At 44.9% G+C, this 16,452-nt stretch overlaps 1 protein-coding gene across 2 annotated transcripts in view; it reads right to left on the minus strand.

Moving 5' to 3' along the window:
• LOC140186712 (semaphorin-3E-like) overlaps window positions 1-16,452 on the minus strand; it is a 374,748-nt gene that overhangs the window by 41,332 nt on the left and 316,964 nt on the right. For both annotated transcript variants that reach the window (XM_072241202.1, XM_072241201.1), the window contains 3 exons: window positions 12,404-12,520; window positions 7,402-7,544; window positions 2,556-2,670 (listed from right to left, as the gene is read on the minus strand). In XM_072241202.1, the coding sequence (XP_072097303.1) occupies window positions 2,556-2,670; window positions 7,402-7,544; window positions 12,404-12,520 (375 nt within the window). The remainder of the gene's footprint in view (window positions 1-2,555; window positions 2,671-7,401; window positions 7,545-12,403; window positions 12,521-16,452) is intronic.

Raw genomic sequence — 16,452 nt, forward strand, 5'->3', positions numbered from 1 at the left:
TCAGTGTACACAAGTGGGACACTTCCTCACTCATGAACACTAAACCTCTCCCCATCCATGGGAAGGTATATTGGCTGCTGTCTGTTTGCTTCTCTTCTGAACAATGGAGTACAACAGCCAGCGATGGGAAGGCCATCCTCTTTACTGCCTTCGATGCTGCCCCAGGCACCTCAAAGGGCAAGAGGGTGTAAGCATTTAAGTGCCATTTACTGCTGCTGAAGGAATCAATAATAGCGTGAGGGCACTCTAAATGATTCCTGTATTTTTCTTAATTCCTGTCGAGGCATTGAATATAAGAATGGGTCAATTATGGTATAACTTTACAAAACATTGATCAGACTGCACTTGGAGAATTCCATGCAGTTCTGGTTGACACACTATAGAAAGGATGTGGTTGTGCTGGAGAGAGTGCAGAGGAGACTCACCAGAGTGCTGCCTGGATTGGAAGAAGTTGGACAGGCTGGGATTGGTTTCCCTGGAGCGGAATCAGCTGAGGGGTGACCTGATTTCGGGGTACTTGGAGGCACATGATAAAATAGGCCAAAGTCAGCATGTTTTCCTTAAGGGAAAAGCTCACCTCATAAATCTGTTGGAATTATTTGAGGAAATAACAGACAGGATAGACAAAGGAGAGTCAATGGATATTATTTACTTGAATTTTCAGAAGGCCTTTGACAAGGTACTGCACATGAGGCTGCTTAACAAGATAAGAGCATATCGTATTATGGGAACAATACTAGCATTGATAGAAGACTGGTAGGAGGAAAAGAATGGGAATAAAGGGAGGATTTTCTACTGGGCTGCCGGTTACTAGTGGTGTTCCACATCGATAAGTGTTTGGACCGCTTCTTTACACATTATATGTCAATGATTTGGATGAAGGAATTGATGGCTTTGTGGCCAAGTTTGCAGATGATGATAGGTAGAAGGGCAGTTAGTGTTGAGGAAGCAGGGAATCTGCAGAAGGACTTGGACAGATTGGAAGAATGGGCAAAGAAGTGGCAGATGGAATAATGTTGGGAAGCATATGGTCATGCACTTTGGTAGACTGTCTTCTAAATGGGAAGAAAATTCAAAATTCAGAGGTGAAAAGCAACCTGGGAGTCCTTGTGCAGGATTCCCTGAAAGTTAACTTGCGGGTTGAGTCAGTGGTAAGGAAGGCAAATGCAATGTTAGCATTCATTTTGAGAGGACTAGAATAGAAGAGCAAAGATGTAATGCTGAGCCTATATAAGGCATTGATCATACTACACTGTGAGTAGTTTTGGGCCACTTATCTAAGAAAAGACATGCTGTCATTGCAGAGGTCCAGAGGAGGTTCATACCACTGATTCTGGGAATGAAAGGGTTCAAATACAAATCTATTTATCACGTGTACATGGAAACATACAGCGAAATGGGGGATCTGATTGAAACCTATCCAACATTGAAAGGTCTAGATAGAGTGGATATGGAGAGGATGTTTCTTATAGAGGGGGAGGCTAGAACCAGAGGGTTCAGCCTCAGAATAGACAGACGTCCATTTAGAACAGAGATGAAGAGGAATTTCTTCAGCCTGAGGGTGATGAATCTGTGGAATTCATGACCATAGACGGCTGTGGAGGCCAATTCATTAGGTATACTTAAGGCAGAGGTTGATAGGTTCTTGATCAGTCACTGCATCACAGGTTAGAAGGAGAAGGCAGGAGAAAGGGGTTAAGAGGGATGATAAATCAGCCATGGCGGAATGGCAGAGCAGACTTGACAGGCCGAATGTTTGAATTCTGCTCCTTTGCCTTATGATCTTATGGTTTGATAGTAGTGTATAAAATTGGGGGTGGGGGTAGTAAAATACCCGGTCCAGTGTTATGGGGATCAAAACAACGAGAGCATATGCTGAAGTTGAGAGCTTGAACTGAGGGGTAAGATTTCTTAAAATCAGAGTAGTTGATATTTGGAACTCACTGCCAGAGCAGGTGTTGGAATCAGATTTAGTCATTGCATCAAAAACTTATCTCTGCGAAGGACAGGAGGATACTCACCTGAAGTGGGCGAATGGAATCCATGTAGATGATCAAACAGATACAGTGTGGATGCTTCTGTGCTGTCTGACTCTGATAGACCCTTGAGCAAGGAGCATTGGGTATCTTGGAGCTTCCCTCTGTCCAAGCCTAACCTACGTTTGAAATTTCTGCAATATTGTCTAAATGACAATAAAAGAGGACTGAGTGTTCTCGTAATCTAATATTCCTCAGGAACAGTTCTATGGCGCAGAAGGTACTGTATAGTTAGTCCTAGCAGAACTGAGCACCAAACACCTGCTGTTATAATCACTGTATTAGGGCTATCAAGACCCCCTTAACAAAATTTTACTTCAACAGTTTAGGAGTGATTGGATGGGTTACTTAAAACCCCAATAACTCTTCCTGTGGTGCATGATCCAGAATTAGGAATGCAGCTCTGGTTTCCAGCTGAATTGCTTGGTGAGGACTGGATATAGCAGACTTCACTCCCAACCCTGATCCTAGTGGAATTGATTTTTTGGAGTGCAGTATAATTGGAGTTATAATACTTACCCATTTCATCAAAATGCGTCTCAATCCCATTGGGTCCCAGCACTGAGCAGATCAGTCTGGTCTTCAGGAATGTGCTCCATTTGTTGACCAGAACTCGTTGTCCTCCAATGTCATTCTGAAGAGTAACACAAAACACACCAGTAAATTAACATATCAATACACTCATCAGGAGATCATCAACATCGTTTATTTTTATCCTTCCACTTAAGCTCATTATTATTGTGAACAACAAGTGGTCTGATTAAGTCTGCATTTGCTCTGCAAAGATTGTGGGCTTTGTGAATTAAAATCAACTTGATTCAGCTAAACCACTTATCATAGCAATTGTTATTATTTCTGAACTACAGAAGGAATTGACTATTCAAACAGGATCAGGCATCAGAGCAGAATTAGACCATTTGGCCCATTGAGTCTCACTACTGTAATTATGCTGATTTATTTTCCCTCTCAATCCATTCTCCTGTCATTTCCCCATAACCTTTGATGCCCTAACTAGTCATGAACCTATCAACTTCTGCTTTAAATATACACAATGACTTGGCCTCCACAGTTGTCTGTGGCAATGACTTCCACAGATTTACCACCCTCTAACAATAGGTTGCTCATCACCTCTGTTCTAAAGAGACCTCCTTGTATTTTGAGACTGTGCCTCTGGTCCTAGACACCCTCTGTAAAGGAAACACCCTCTCACATTCACTCTATCTAGGCCTTTCAATGTTCAATAGGTTTCAGTGCGATCCCCCCCCATTCCTTTAAAATCCAGCAAGTACAAACCCAGAGAAATCAAACACTAAGATTTCAATGCCAGAACCATTCTCATAAACCTTTTCTTGATCTTCTCTAATGCCAGCAGATCCTTTCTTAGATATCGGACCCAAAACTGCTCACAACACTCCAAATACAGTCCAACCGATGCCTTATATGGAGAGGGTGATAATAGGATGTTTTGTAGATGAATGTTGGAACTGGTGCAGAAAGAAGGTTTCAGACTTCTGGATCACTGGGATCTCTTCTGGTGAAGGTATAACTGTACAGAAAGGACGGGCAACACTTAAACCCAAGGGGGTCCGATATCCTTTCGGGCAGGTTTGGTCAAACTGTTTGGGAGGGGTTAAATAATTTGACAGGGGGATAGGGCTGAGGATGGGGGCGGTTGGTGTACAAGTAGATGCAGTGTATACTGAAACTGCTAGGAAGGACAGGCAGATGATAGGGCAAAATTGCAGTCAGAGGGGTGAGTTGAAGTGTAACATGGGGGAAAAATTGAAAATGGTGATGAAGGCTTTATATTTGACTGCATGCAATATTCAGAATAAGGTAGATGATCTTGTAGTACTGCCAGAAATTGGCAGGTGTGACGTTGTGGTCAGCATTGAGTTGCGGCTGAAAGAAGATCAGAGCCGGGAGCTTAAAATCCAAGGAGACACATTTTACCAAAAGAGCAGACAAGATAGGCAGAGGGGGTGGAGTGGCTCTGTTTGTAAAAAATAAAATAAAATCCTTAGCAGGAGGTAACATAGGTTCAGACCTCCGAACAGTAGCCAGTAAGTGGGATGCAAATTACAACAGGAGTTTGGAAAGGGATGTAAAAAAGTCAATGTTGTGATAGTCATGGGGGATTTCAAAATGCAAGTTGGTGCTGGATCCCAAGAGAGGAAATTTGAAGAATGCCTACAAGATTGTAGGTTCCATTGAGAGTAGGGGAGATTCAAACAAGAGGACATGAGTCGAGAGTTAGGGGGCAAAAGTTTAGGGGTAACACAAGGGGGAACTTCTTTACTCAGAAAGTGGTAGCTGTGTGGAACGAGCTTCCAGCAGAAGTGGTTGAGGCAGGTTCGATATTGTCATTTAAAGTAAAATTGGATAGCTATATGGACGGGAAAGGAATGGAGGGTTATGGGCTGAGTGCAGGTCGGAGGAACTAGGTGAGAGTAAGCGTTCGGCCTGGAATAGAAGGGCTGAGATGGCCTGTTTCCGTGCTGTAATTGTTATATGGTTATATGCTTTTTTTTTAGAGCAGCTTGTGGTTGAGCTCCCTAGGGGAAAGGCAATTCTGGATTGGGTGTTGTGTAATGAACCAGATTTAATTAGGGAGCTAAAGGTAAAGGTTAAGAGAGAGTGATCATAATGTGATAGCATTCACCCTGTAACTTGAGAGGGGGAAGCTAAAATCAGATATATTAGTACTTCAGAGGAGTAGCACATAAGAAATAAACCATGAGGGCTAAAAGAAGAAATCAGGTTGTCCAAGGTGAAGGAGAATCCTAAGGGATTCCATGGATATGTTAAGAGCAAAAGATTTGCGAGGGACAAAATTGGCTCTCTGGAAAATCAGAACAGTAATCCATGCATGGAACAAAAAGAGATGGGGACTATCTGAAACAGATTTTTTTTTGCATTTGTATGTACTCAGGAGACGGACATAAGAGTCTATAGAAGTGAGGCAAAGCAGCATTGACTTCATGGACCCTGTACAGATTATAGAGGAGGAGATGTTTGCTGTCTTGAGACCCTGTGGGAGGCAAGTGCAGAAATTACAGAAGCCCTGCTGAAGATATTTAAATCATCCTTCATGAGAGGTGAAGTACTGGAGGATTGGAGGGTAGCTAATGTTGTGCCACTGTTTAAGAAAGGTTCTGAGAATAAACCAGGAAATTATATGCCATTAAGCCTATAATAGGGAAAGTTATTGGAAAGTATTCTGAGGGACTGTGTATTTGAGTAAATGGATAGACACGGACTGATTAGGGATAGTCAGCATGGCTTTGTGTGTGGTAGGTAAAGACTAACCAAGCTTATAGTTTTTCAAGGAAGTTACCAGGAAAGTTAATGAAGGCAAGGCAATAGATGTTGTTGACATGGACTTCAGCAAGGCATTTGACAAAATCCCACATGGGAGGTTGGTTAACAAGTTCAATCACTCACCATTCAAGATGAGGTGGTAAATTTGATTAGACATTGGCTTTGTGGGAGAAGCCAGATTGTAGTAGTAGATGGTTGTCTCTCTGACTGGAAGCCTGTGACTAGTGGAGTGCCGCAGGGATTGATGCTGGGTCCATTGTTGTTTGTCATCTATATCAGTGATGTGGATGATAATGTGGTTAACCGGATCAACAACTTTGCAGGTGGCCCCAAGACTAGGGGTGTCATAGACAGCAAGGAAGACTACAAAAGCTTGCAGTGGGATCTGGGCCAGCTGGAAAAACGGGCTGAAAAATGACAGGTGGAACTTAATGCAGATGAGTGCAAAGTATTGCAATTTGGTGGGACCAACCAGGGTAGGTCTTACACAGTGAACGGTAGAGCACTGAGGAAAGTGGTAGAACAAAGGGATATGTGAATACAGGTCCATAGTTCATTGAAAGTGGTGTCACAAGTAGATAAGGTTGTAAAGAAAACTTTTGTCACACTGTCACATGAATCAAAGTACTGAGGACAGGAGATGAGATGTTATGTTGAAGTCATATAAGATGTTGGTGAGGCCTAACTTAGACCAAGCTTACATGCTATCTGTCATATGCTGTCTTACCAAGGTCGATACGACCTCCAATGCTAACCTACCAGCGGATGGCACCATCAAGTGCACCAACCTGCTTCATCCTATCAGAGTCATACTCTTCATTCTGTTCATCCCCTCACTCTCCCCAACTCCAATTTATTTTCTCACTGTTTCTGACTAAAATCCTCTCACTGGAATCAGCATCTGTTTCTCTCTCATAGAGCCACAGAGTAAAACAGCAGAGAAACAAGCCCTTCAGCCCTACTGGCCCATGCTGACCACAGCATCCACCCTTCTAGTCCCAGTTTCCGCATTCAGCTCAAACCCCAAGCACTTCCCTTCATATGCCTACCCAAATGTCTTTTAAATGTTGCAATTGTCTCCACCTTGTTGACTTCCTCTGGCAGCTCATTCCAGGTATTCACTACCCTCAGTGTGAAGAAGTTACCTCTCAGGTCTCTTTTAAATCTTTCCTCTCTTATTATGTCTATTCCCTCTGACTTTGGACTCCTCAAAAGACTATGGCTGCCCATCTAATCCATACTCCTCATTATTTTATAAACTTCTAAGAGGTCACCTCTCATTTTCATGCGCTCCAGGAAATAAAGATCTGTCTTGACCAACATCTTCCTATAACACAGGCCTTCTGGTTCCAGCAGCCTCCTCCGAATTCCCTTCTGTACCCTGTCTGCAGATGCTGACTGCCCTGTTGAGTGTTTCCAGCAGTTTCCCCTCTGCAGATGCTGACTGACCTGCTGGGTGTTTCCAGCAGTTTCCTCTCTGCAGACTCTGACTGACCAGCTGAGCAACGTTTTCCTCTCTGCAGATGCTGACTGACTTGCTGAGCAGCAGTTTCCCTTCTGGAAACGCTGACTGACCTACTGCGTGTTTCCAGCAGTTTCCTCTCTGCAAACGCTGACTGACCTGCTGGGTGTTTCCAGCAGTTTCCTCTCTGCAGACTCTGACTGACCTGTTGAGTGTTTCCAGCAGTTTCTGTTTTTATTCAGATCTCCAGCATCTGCAATTTTTTTGACGTCCTATAATTTGTGAACACCATCTCCAATGTTTAATATTTTGCAATTTAAGGTTGATGTACAGTTTCTCTGATGAGATAACAGCGTTTTGTGCTTGAGAGGGGGCTGGATGTTGTTATGGGCAGAGGAGGCGTATGGGCTGGTTCCATCTTTGTCAACTGGTTTATGGTACTTCTGTAAGTTTAGATATCCACTCACTACAGTTCTCCTTACGCATGTTGTTGAATTAAACTTGCGTTGCAGTGTCAGAATGGAGCTGGAAGACGTGAGTGTTCAGTGCTGAGGATGAAGAAGGTTGGTTTGCTGCACTCACCGCACACAGTCTGGCCACTCGTGAGTAGATAGCCACGTTCCTGCCCTCGGATTCCAGGGCCTTCTCCGTGAGGAAGAAGTACACTTTGTCATCATCTCTGTCGTCGTTATCAGCAATCAGGTGAGCTGCAACAAACTTGGGTTCTGTTGATAAACAGCATCATTCACATCAGTGCCCTGGTGTGGAAGCAGGTAAAGGCAGTGGGTGCCAGCTGCTGCTGAACTGGACACCTGTTTGTTCATTAGACAATTAGGCATCTTGAGCACTTTCCTATCTCCTTATCATCAAGATACTGCTGCAATTCCACTCTCAAATTATGTCATCTAAATTCCAGGCTTGTCTTTATAGTGAAACAGTGCATTTGATTCATTAAGTCCACAACCCATGATAAACTCATCCAATTATCCCCACCCTGTTCCTCCTTCATATCCCAGCAGCTTATTGCCTCTCAGGCATTTCTCTGAATCATTGCTGAAAGCTCCTAAAGATCCAGTGTCCTTTACAACATCAATCATTCCCAGAGAAGACTTCTTAAATTCTGGTGATCCTGGTGTTAGATGATGCATTTCCATCCTCCGCCTACGGCACAATCAATGATGTTACATGAAGCACCAATTCCTGTCTAGGGAGGAACATCACACACTCATATAGTCCCGTTTAATTCTATGCTTACTGCAGAATTTTGCAGGTGTGAATGAGGACCCTACAGAGACCTGGTTACCCGCATCTCATCCCAAAGAACATTTGTCACAATCCAATAACTTTTTTTTCTCAAATATTAATTCTATGATTTCTATTCAAATGTATAATTAAATAGGCCAGAAATGATAATGCATTGAGATGCTAAATTGCTGTCAGCCCGTCAACATTTTTTAGGGTGAAGTCCTGCACTTTGTATTAAAATGCAAGATAGATATTTAAGAGACTCTTAGATGGGCAGACGAATGTGCAGAGAATTGAGGAATACAGACATTGTGTAGAAGAAATTGGTTAGTTTAGTTTAGTGTTCAATTAGTTCAGCACAACATTGTGGGCTGAAGGACGTGTGTTCTGTGTTTTATTCTTCTGTATTCTGAATTCATCTCCACCAGATGCCCCTCCAGACTTCACCACATTCTCCCAGCCAGGCCCAAAACCACGTGACATTCTCCCAGCCAGGCCCAAAACCACGTGACGTTCTCCCAGCCAGGCCCAAAACCATGTGACGTTCTCCCAGCCAGGCCCAATACCACGTGACGTTCTCCCAGCCAGGACCAATACCACGTGACGTTCTCCCAGCCAGGCCCAAAACCACGTGACGTTCTCCCAGCCAGGCCCAAAACCACGTGACGTTCTCCCAGCCAGGACCAATACCACATGACGTTCTCCCAGCCAGGACCAATACCAGGTAACATTCTCCCAGCCAGGCCCAATACCACGTGACGTTCTCCCAGCCAGGCCCAATACCAGTTAACATTCTCCCAGCCAGGCCCAATACCAGTTAACATTCTCCCAGCCAGGACCAATACCACGTGACGTTCTCCCAGCCAGGCCCAGTACCACGTGACGTTCTCCCAGCCAGGACCAAAACCACGTGACGTTCTCCCAGCCATGCCCAATACCACGTGACGTTCTCCCAGCCAGGCCCAGTACCACGTGATGTTCTCCTAGCTAGGCCCAATACCAGGTAACATTCTCCCAGCCAGGACCAATACCACGTGACGTTCTCCCAGCCAGGCCCAAAACCACGTGACGTTCTCCCAGCCAGGCCCAAAACCACGTGACGTTCTCCCAGCCAGGACCAATACCACATGACGTTCTCCCAGCCAGGACCAATACCAGGTAACATTCTCCCAGCCAGGACCAATACCACGTGACGTTCTCCCAGCCAGGCCCAATACCAGTTAACATTCTCCCAGCCAGGCCCAATACCAGTTAACATTCTCCCAGCCAGGACCAATACCACGTGACGTTCTCCCAGCCAGGCCCAGTACCACGTGACGTTCTCCCAGCCAGGACCAAAACCACGTGACGTTCTCCCAGCCATGCCCAATACCACGTGACGTTCTCCCAGCCAGGCCCAGTACCACGTGATGTTCTCCTAGCTAGGCCCAATACCAGGTAACATTCTCCCAGCCAGGACCAATACCACGTGACGTTCTCCCAGTCAGGCCCAAAACTACATGACGTTCTCCCAGACAAGACCAATACCACGTGACATTCTCCCAGCCAGGACCAATATCACGTGACGTTCTCCCAGCCAGGACCAATACCACGTGACATTCTCCCAGCCAGGACCAATACCACGTGACGCTCTCCCAGCCAGGCTCAATACCACGTGACGTTCTCCCAGCCAGGCCCAACACCACGTGACGTTCTCCCAGCCAGGCCCAATACCACGTGACGTTCTCCCAGCCAGGCCCAGTACCACGTGATGTTCTCCCAGCCAGGCCCAGTACCACGTGACGTTCTCCCAGCCAGGCCCAATACCAGGTAACATTCTCCCAGCCAGGACCAATACCACGTGACGTTCTCCCAGTCAGGCCCAAAACTACTGACGTTCTCCCAGACAAGACCAATACCACGTGACATTCTCCCATCCAGGACCAATATCACGCGACGTTCTCCCAGCCAGGCCCAGTACCACGTGATGTTCTCCCAGCCAGGCCCAGTACCACGTGACGTTCTCCCAGCCAGGCCCAATACCAGGTAACATTCTCCCAGCCAGGACCAATACCACGTGACGTTCTCCCAGTCAGGCCCAAAACTACTGACGTTCTCCCAGACAAGACCAATACCACGTGACATTCTCCCATCCAGGACCAATATCACGCGACGTTCTCCCAGCCAGGCCCAGTACCACGTGATGTTCTCCCAGCCAGGCTCAATACCACGTGACGTTCTCCCAGCCAGGCCCAACACCACGTGACGTTCTCCCAGCCAGGCCCAATACCACGTGACGTTCTCCCAGCCAGGCCCAGTACCACGTGACGTTCTCGCACCCAGGCCCAGTACCACGTGATATTCTCCCAGCCAGGACCAATACCACGTGACATTCAGGTTCTCTTGGTCTCCTGCCTAACCTAGACATTTCCTTTATCTTCTCCACTTCTCTGTCTTATCTGTACTTTTTTGATAAATAAGTAAATTGGTTTATTGTTGTCAACTATACTGAGGTAGAGCAAAAACTTGTCTTGCTTACTGTCCACAGATCATTTCATTATGGACCGCATTGAGGTAGAACAAGATAAAACAATATCGACACGGAGAAGGTGTTTTAGAAAGTTCAGAGCGGGTAAACAGGGTGCAGATGCCTTAATAAGGTGGACTGTCAGGTCAAGAGTCCATTTTATCATTCCAAGGGACAGTTCGATAGTCTTACAACAGTGAAATAGAAGCTACCCTTGAGCCTGCTGTGCTTTTAACGTTTAACCTTTCTTCATTCTGATGAAGTTAACTCTGTTTCTCTAAGGATGTAATCCGAAACATTGAGTTTGACCAGCATTTTCTGTTTTGCGATAGATATCATGGCCATGAATTGATCAACTATAACTTCCTTTGTCTTTGTATAATGGAAATTATCCTTGTGAATTAGTAATGCTACATAATTCCTCTTCAATACACAGAAAATTCTGTACAAACTCAGGTCAGACAGCATCTATGGAAAGGAATAAGCAATTGAAAGTTCATCAGGATTTGGATTGAAAAATCAACTGTTTATTCCTTTCAATGGATGATGGCTGACTTGCTGAGTTCTTCCAGCATTTTGAATGTGCTGCTCTGGATTTCCAGCATCTGCTGAATCTCCTTTGAATTCAAGAGCAGGGAGCTTATGCTCCAACTTTTAGAATCTTGGTCAGACCTCAGCTGGAGTACTGTGATAGAACTGCACTGTGCTGTGACAGTTCTGGTAGGAGGGATGTGATAGTGCTGGAGAGGATGCAGAAAATGGAGAATTGTGGTCGTTCTGGTAGGAAGGATGTGATAGCACTGGAGATGGTGCAGAAGATGGAGAATTGTGGTCGTTCTGGTAGGAAGGATGTGATAGCACTGGAGATGGTGCAGAAGATGGAAAATTGTGGTCGTTCTGGTAGGAAGGATGTGATAGCACTGGAGATGGTGCAGAAGATGGAGAATTGTGGTCGTTCTGGTAGGAGGGATGTGATAGCACTGGAGATGGTGCAGAAGATGGAGAATTGTGGTCGTTCTGGTAGGAAGGATGTGATAGCACTGGAGATGGTGCAGAAGATGGAGGAATGTGGCCACTATGGTCACTACACTGTAGGGGGATGTGATAGCTCTGGAGAGGGTGCAAGGCATCAGGGACAGTGGCAGTTCTGGTCATTACACTGTATGAAGGATGTGATAGCATTGAAGATGGTGCAGAGGATGGAGAACTGTGCCCATTCTGGAAGGAAGGATGTGATAGCGTTGGGGAGGGTGCAGTGGAGATTCACTGGGATGTTGTCTGTGATTGTGCAGTTCATTTATCAGAAAAGGCCGGAGAGACTGGATCTGTTCTCCCAGCCATGAAGGAGGCTAAGAGGGGACGATATTGAGGCATTTAAAGTTATGACTGTGGGAAACATTTCCCTGTATCAGAGGGAGATAAAAACTGGACACAGATTTAGGACAAGGAGGAAAAGATTCAAAGCCGGTCTGAAGGGAACCTTCACGCAGAGACCGATGAGTACCTGCTGGAGAGAGTGGTTGTGTCAGAGTCACTGGCAGCAGTTCAGAAGTGTCTGGGCAAACACTTGAATCACCAAGGCATACAGGCCCCTGGGCAAGTGCTGGAGGATGGGATTAATATAGATGGGTGCCAACAGACCAGTATAGGCGAGTTGGGCTGAATGGACTGTTTCCGTCTCTACCAATCTATGATTCTATGACCCTAGGTGAATGATTTCTGTGGCCCAAAGCTAAAAGCCCATATCAGCTGTGCACTAGTGATCTGACCCCAGACAAGTTTAGGTCCACTGCATTGTCCTGGCAACAACTTACAGGGAACCAGTGTATTTACCATTCAGTAGGCGATTGTCGTGCTCTGTTCTGATTGTAGAATGGGGATCCAAGCTGCGAAATATTGCAGCGTCTTCCCCAAAAAAGTCAGCGTAGAGTCCGATGTACAACTGGCCACCTAATGGGGACAAAGATTAGATGTGGTGTAAGTCACTGACCGACAAAAATGAAACCTTTCGTGTTCTAATTCAGAAATAATCGACAAGTTGTGTGGCAGCTGTGGTGTGAGTGATACTGGGGTGAGGGTGGTGGGCATTTCTGACCTGGATGAGGACCTACCATGAGGCAGGAGAGGAGAGGGCGATGGCGCAGCATCAGGTGAGGCACGACGCGGAGGAGGTTTGATCTGTGAGGACAGTTTCCCAGCTCTGCCCCGTATCTGGGCTGAGACAGGAATTGCCTAGGGGTGAAGCTGGATACACATTGCTATTGCCCCGGCACTGGGATCACTTGTGTCAGAGAGTTCAGCTACCATCAGTGGTACCTTACCAAAACTTCATGTAAGAAGCATCCATTACTAAAGACCTTCACAAAATCCTAAGAACATACCCTCTTCTCATTACTGCCATCAGGGAGGTGGTACAAGAGCCTGAAGGTACACGTTTAATGTTTTAGGAACAGCTTTGTCTGCTCCACCCTCAGATTTCTGAATGGACCATGAACCCATGGAAGTTACATCATTATTCCTTTTAGCCGGCACTATTTATTTTGTAATTTATGGTAATTTAATGCCTTATCACTGTGCTGTTGCCTCAAAACAACAAATTTCACATCATATAAGCCAGTGATAATTAATCTGATTCTGAACTTTAATTGTATCCCAACTAAGTGCTTCACTGTCCCACGGTGGTAGATGTCTCGTAGACCTGAATTACATTGAACTGAATTGACTTTATTACTTACATCCTTCATATACATAAGGGGTAAACTCTTTACGTTACGTCTCTGTCTAAATGTGCAATGCGCAATTTATAGTGATTTATAATAAATAGTATGTACAACAGGACAGTCAATATAACACAGAAATACAATTGCATCAGCATGAATTAATTGGTCTGATGACCTGGTGGAAGAAGTCCCGGAGCCTATTGGTCCTGGCTTTTATGCTGCAGTACCACTTCCTGGATGGTAACAGCTGGAACAATTTGTGGTTGGAATGACTTGGGTCCCCAATGATCCTTCAGGCCCTTTTTACACACCTGTCTTTGTAAATGTTCTGAATAATGAGAAGTTCACATCTACAGATGCGCTGGGATGTCCATACTACTCTCTGCAGAGACCTGCGATTGAGGGAAGTACAGTTCCCATACCAGGCAGTGATGCAGCCAGTCAGGATGCTCTCAATTGAGCCCCTGTAGAAAGTTCTCAGGATTTGGGGGCCCATACCAAACTTCTTCAACCATCTGAGGTGAAAGAAGCACTGTTGTGCCTTTTTCACCACATAGACGGCATGTACAGACCATGTAACATAGGAACACGTTTAGGCCATTCTGCCCATTGAGTATGCTCCATATCCATCCATGATAATGAACTATCCTTGTCCGAACAGCTCACTGGAATTCAGTAAACCTGTGGGACATTATGAGAGCTCACCACAAAATGGTTAAACCCACAGTTTCTGTTTCCTGAGCCTCATTTTCTACTTCCAAACCATGTTTTAAAAAAATGCTTGCTGAAAGCAGTTTCTCTGAAATGTTCATATAAATATTTTTCCAACATCCACAATGGCAGCTTGTTTAATGGCTTGTTACAACTTTCAGCTCCCAGCTTTTCCCATTTAGGCCTTCTCCACATGCAGTGTATTTTCTTTCTCTGGATATAAGGACTCTTTAAACATGGACAACCTGATATGTCTGTGACTGAGTAACACCAGCTATATTCAATGTTCTACAAACCAGCTGAAAGAGAAGCAGTTTCATTGATCAAAATAACTAACCTAAAATTCTATCACCATTGAATCACACAGTAGAAGGAGACCATTTGGCCCACTGAATCTCTATTAGTGTTTGGTTTTGTTCCACTCTCTACAAACCTTTTTGATATTTATCCAGGTCCCTAAAATGCCATACTGAATTTGCCTCTTCTCTTCCCTGGCAGGGTATTCCACACACTAACCAAGTGCTGAATTAAAGATCTTCAGTTCTGTCACAGACCATACAATACAGAACATAGAAAACTACACTGAAGTATAGGCCCTTCAGCCCACATTGTTTTGCTATCTATTTAACCCTCTCTAAGATCAATATAACCCTTCCCTCCCATATAGCCCTCCTTTTTTCTATCATCTATATGCCTATCTAAGAGTCTCTTAAACGTCCCTGATGTATTTGCCTCTACCACCACTCCTGGCAGTTCCATAAACCCACCATTCTCTGTGTAAAAAAAACCTACTTCTAACAACTCACACTATACTTTCCTCCAGTCATCTTAAAAAGGAGGGAGGAGAAGATGGCGGCGCGATGCAGTGCGCGGCCGTTCTGAATGATATCGTATGTGTTAACTAGGGGGGCTGTGCACAATCCTGATCTGATGGAGACAGCTATGAGAAGCACAGATGAACACCTGAAGAAACTTCTGAAATGCCCGCTTCGCTGCCGTTGCTGCTGTGCAATCGAGAATCTCCGGAGGGGAAGGCCCCAATTCCTTGACTTTGCCTACTGCCTGTTGCCGGGGCCGGGGTTGAATTTTGAAGCACTGGGTAGAGATGGTGCTTGGTGCTCGGTGTCGGAGAGCTGGTCGGAGGCTCGGAGTTTTCGGATGGACTCGGAGTCGGACTATGGTTGGATGCTTCCAGCATGCTGCATTGGCAAGTTTGCGGCGCTGGAGGTTCACCGTCTGCGTGGGATGATGGGACTTTCGAGAGACTTTGAGACTTTTTACCATGCCTATGGTCTGTTCTTATCAAATTACGGTATTGCTTTGCACTGTTGTAACTATATGTTATAATTATGTGGTTTTTGTCAGTTTTTCAGTTGGTTTGTCATTGTATCATTTCTTAATGCTTGCATTGCTAAATGACAATAAAAGAGGATAGCGTGTCCACATAATCTAATAATCTAATCTAATCATGTCCTCTTATCTTAGCCATTGCCATTCTGGGAATAAAACTCTGGCTCTCTACTCTATTTATGCCTCTTATCGTCCTATACACATCTATCAATTCACCTCTCATCCCCCTTCACTCCAAAAAGAAAAGTTGTAGCTTTGTAGCTTCCAACCTATCCTCATAAGACATGCTCTCTCATCCAAGCAAGTAAATCTCCTTTGCACCTTCTCTAAAGGTTTCACATCCTTCCTCTATTGCATTGGATCCCTTCACGGATTATCAATTTAACATGCTCTATCTCTTGTGATATTTTCTGGTCTGTCTGAAAATGGAAATTTCAACTTCAGTGAGAGCCACTCACACAAATGCACAGACTGTCTGAACATGAAGCCTGATGGGTTAACGGCAAAGACCGACCCTTAGTACTGAACTGTAGAATGAAGGGGCCCTGCAATTCTGGTTCCAGTTGAACGAGTTCTTTCTGCGGGTGTTCATTCGGTGGCAACACTTGGGAAAGCGATGAAAATATTGACACCCGATATTCTGTTAGTTACTGTGTCATGTCCCTACACGCAACAGGGTACATTTGGAACTTGGATTGTTGTTGGTTTATTATTGAAAAGCTTGTCTTGCATACTGGTCATGCTGATAATTTGACTACACGGTGTACTGCGGTAGTAGAAGGTAAAACAGTGACAGTGTAACGGCTACAGGGGAAGTGCACTGCAGGTAGACAATAAGGTGCAAGGTAGATTGTGAAGTCAGTGACCATGTTGGGCAGCTGTGGCCCATAGTTTATGTTTCAGACTGAAAGTCCTTTCCTTTCGATGTAGAGCACAGAGTGGATGCAACATGTGGGACATACAACACAAGCCACAAAGGGAATTAATTCACTGCCAGTGTAGCGGATACACAGACAAATTTAATTCAATTGTTACATTAGACAGGAACCTGCCTGCTGGTGGAGACTTGAGTTAATGGCTGTGCCAGTCAATGGATTTACA

This window comes from Mobula birostris, chromosome 23 (assembly GCF_030028105.1).
Source record: "Mobula birostris isolate sMobBir1 chromosome 23, sMobBir1.hap1, whole genome shotgun sequence".
NCBI classification, from domain to species: domain Eukaryota; kingdom Metazoa; phylum Chordata; class Chondrichthyes; order Myliobatiformes; family Myliobatidae; genus Mobula; species Mobula birostris.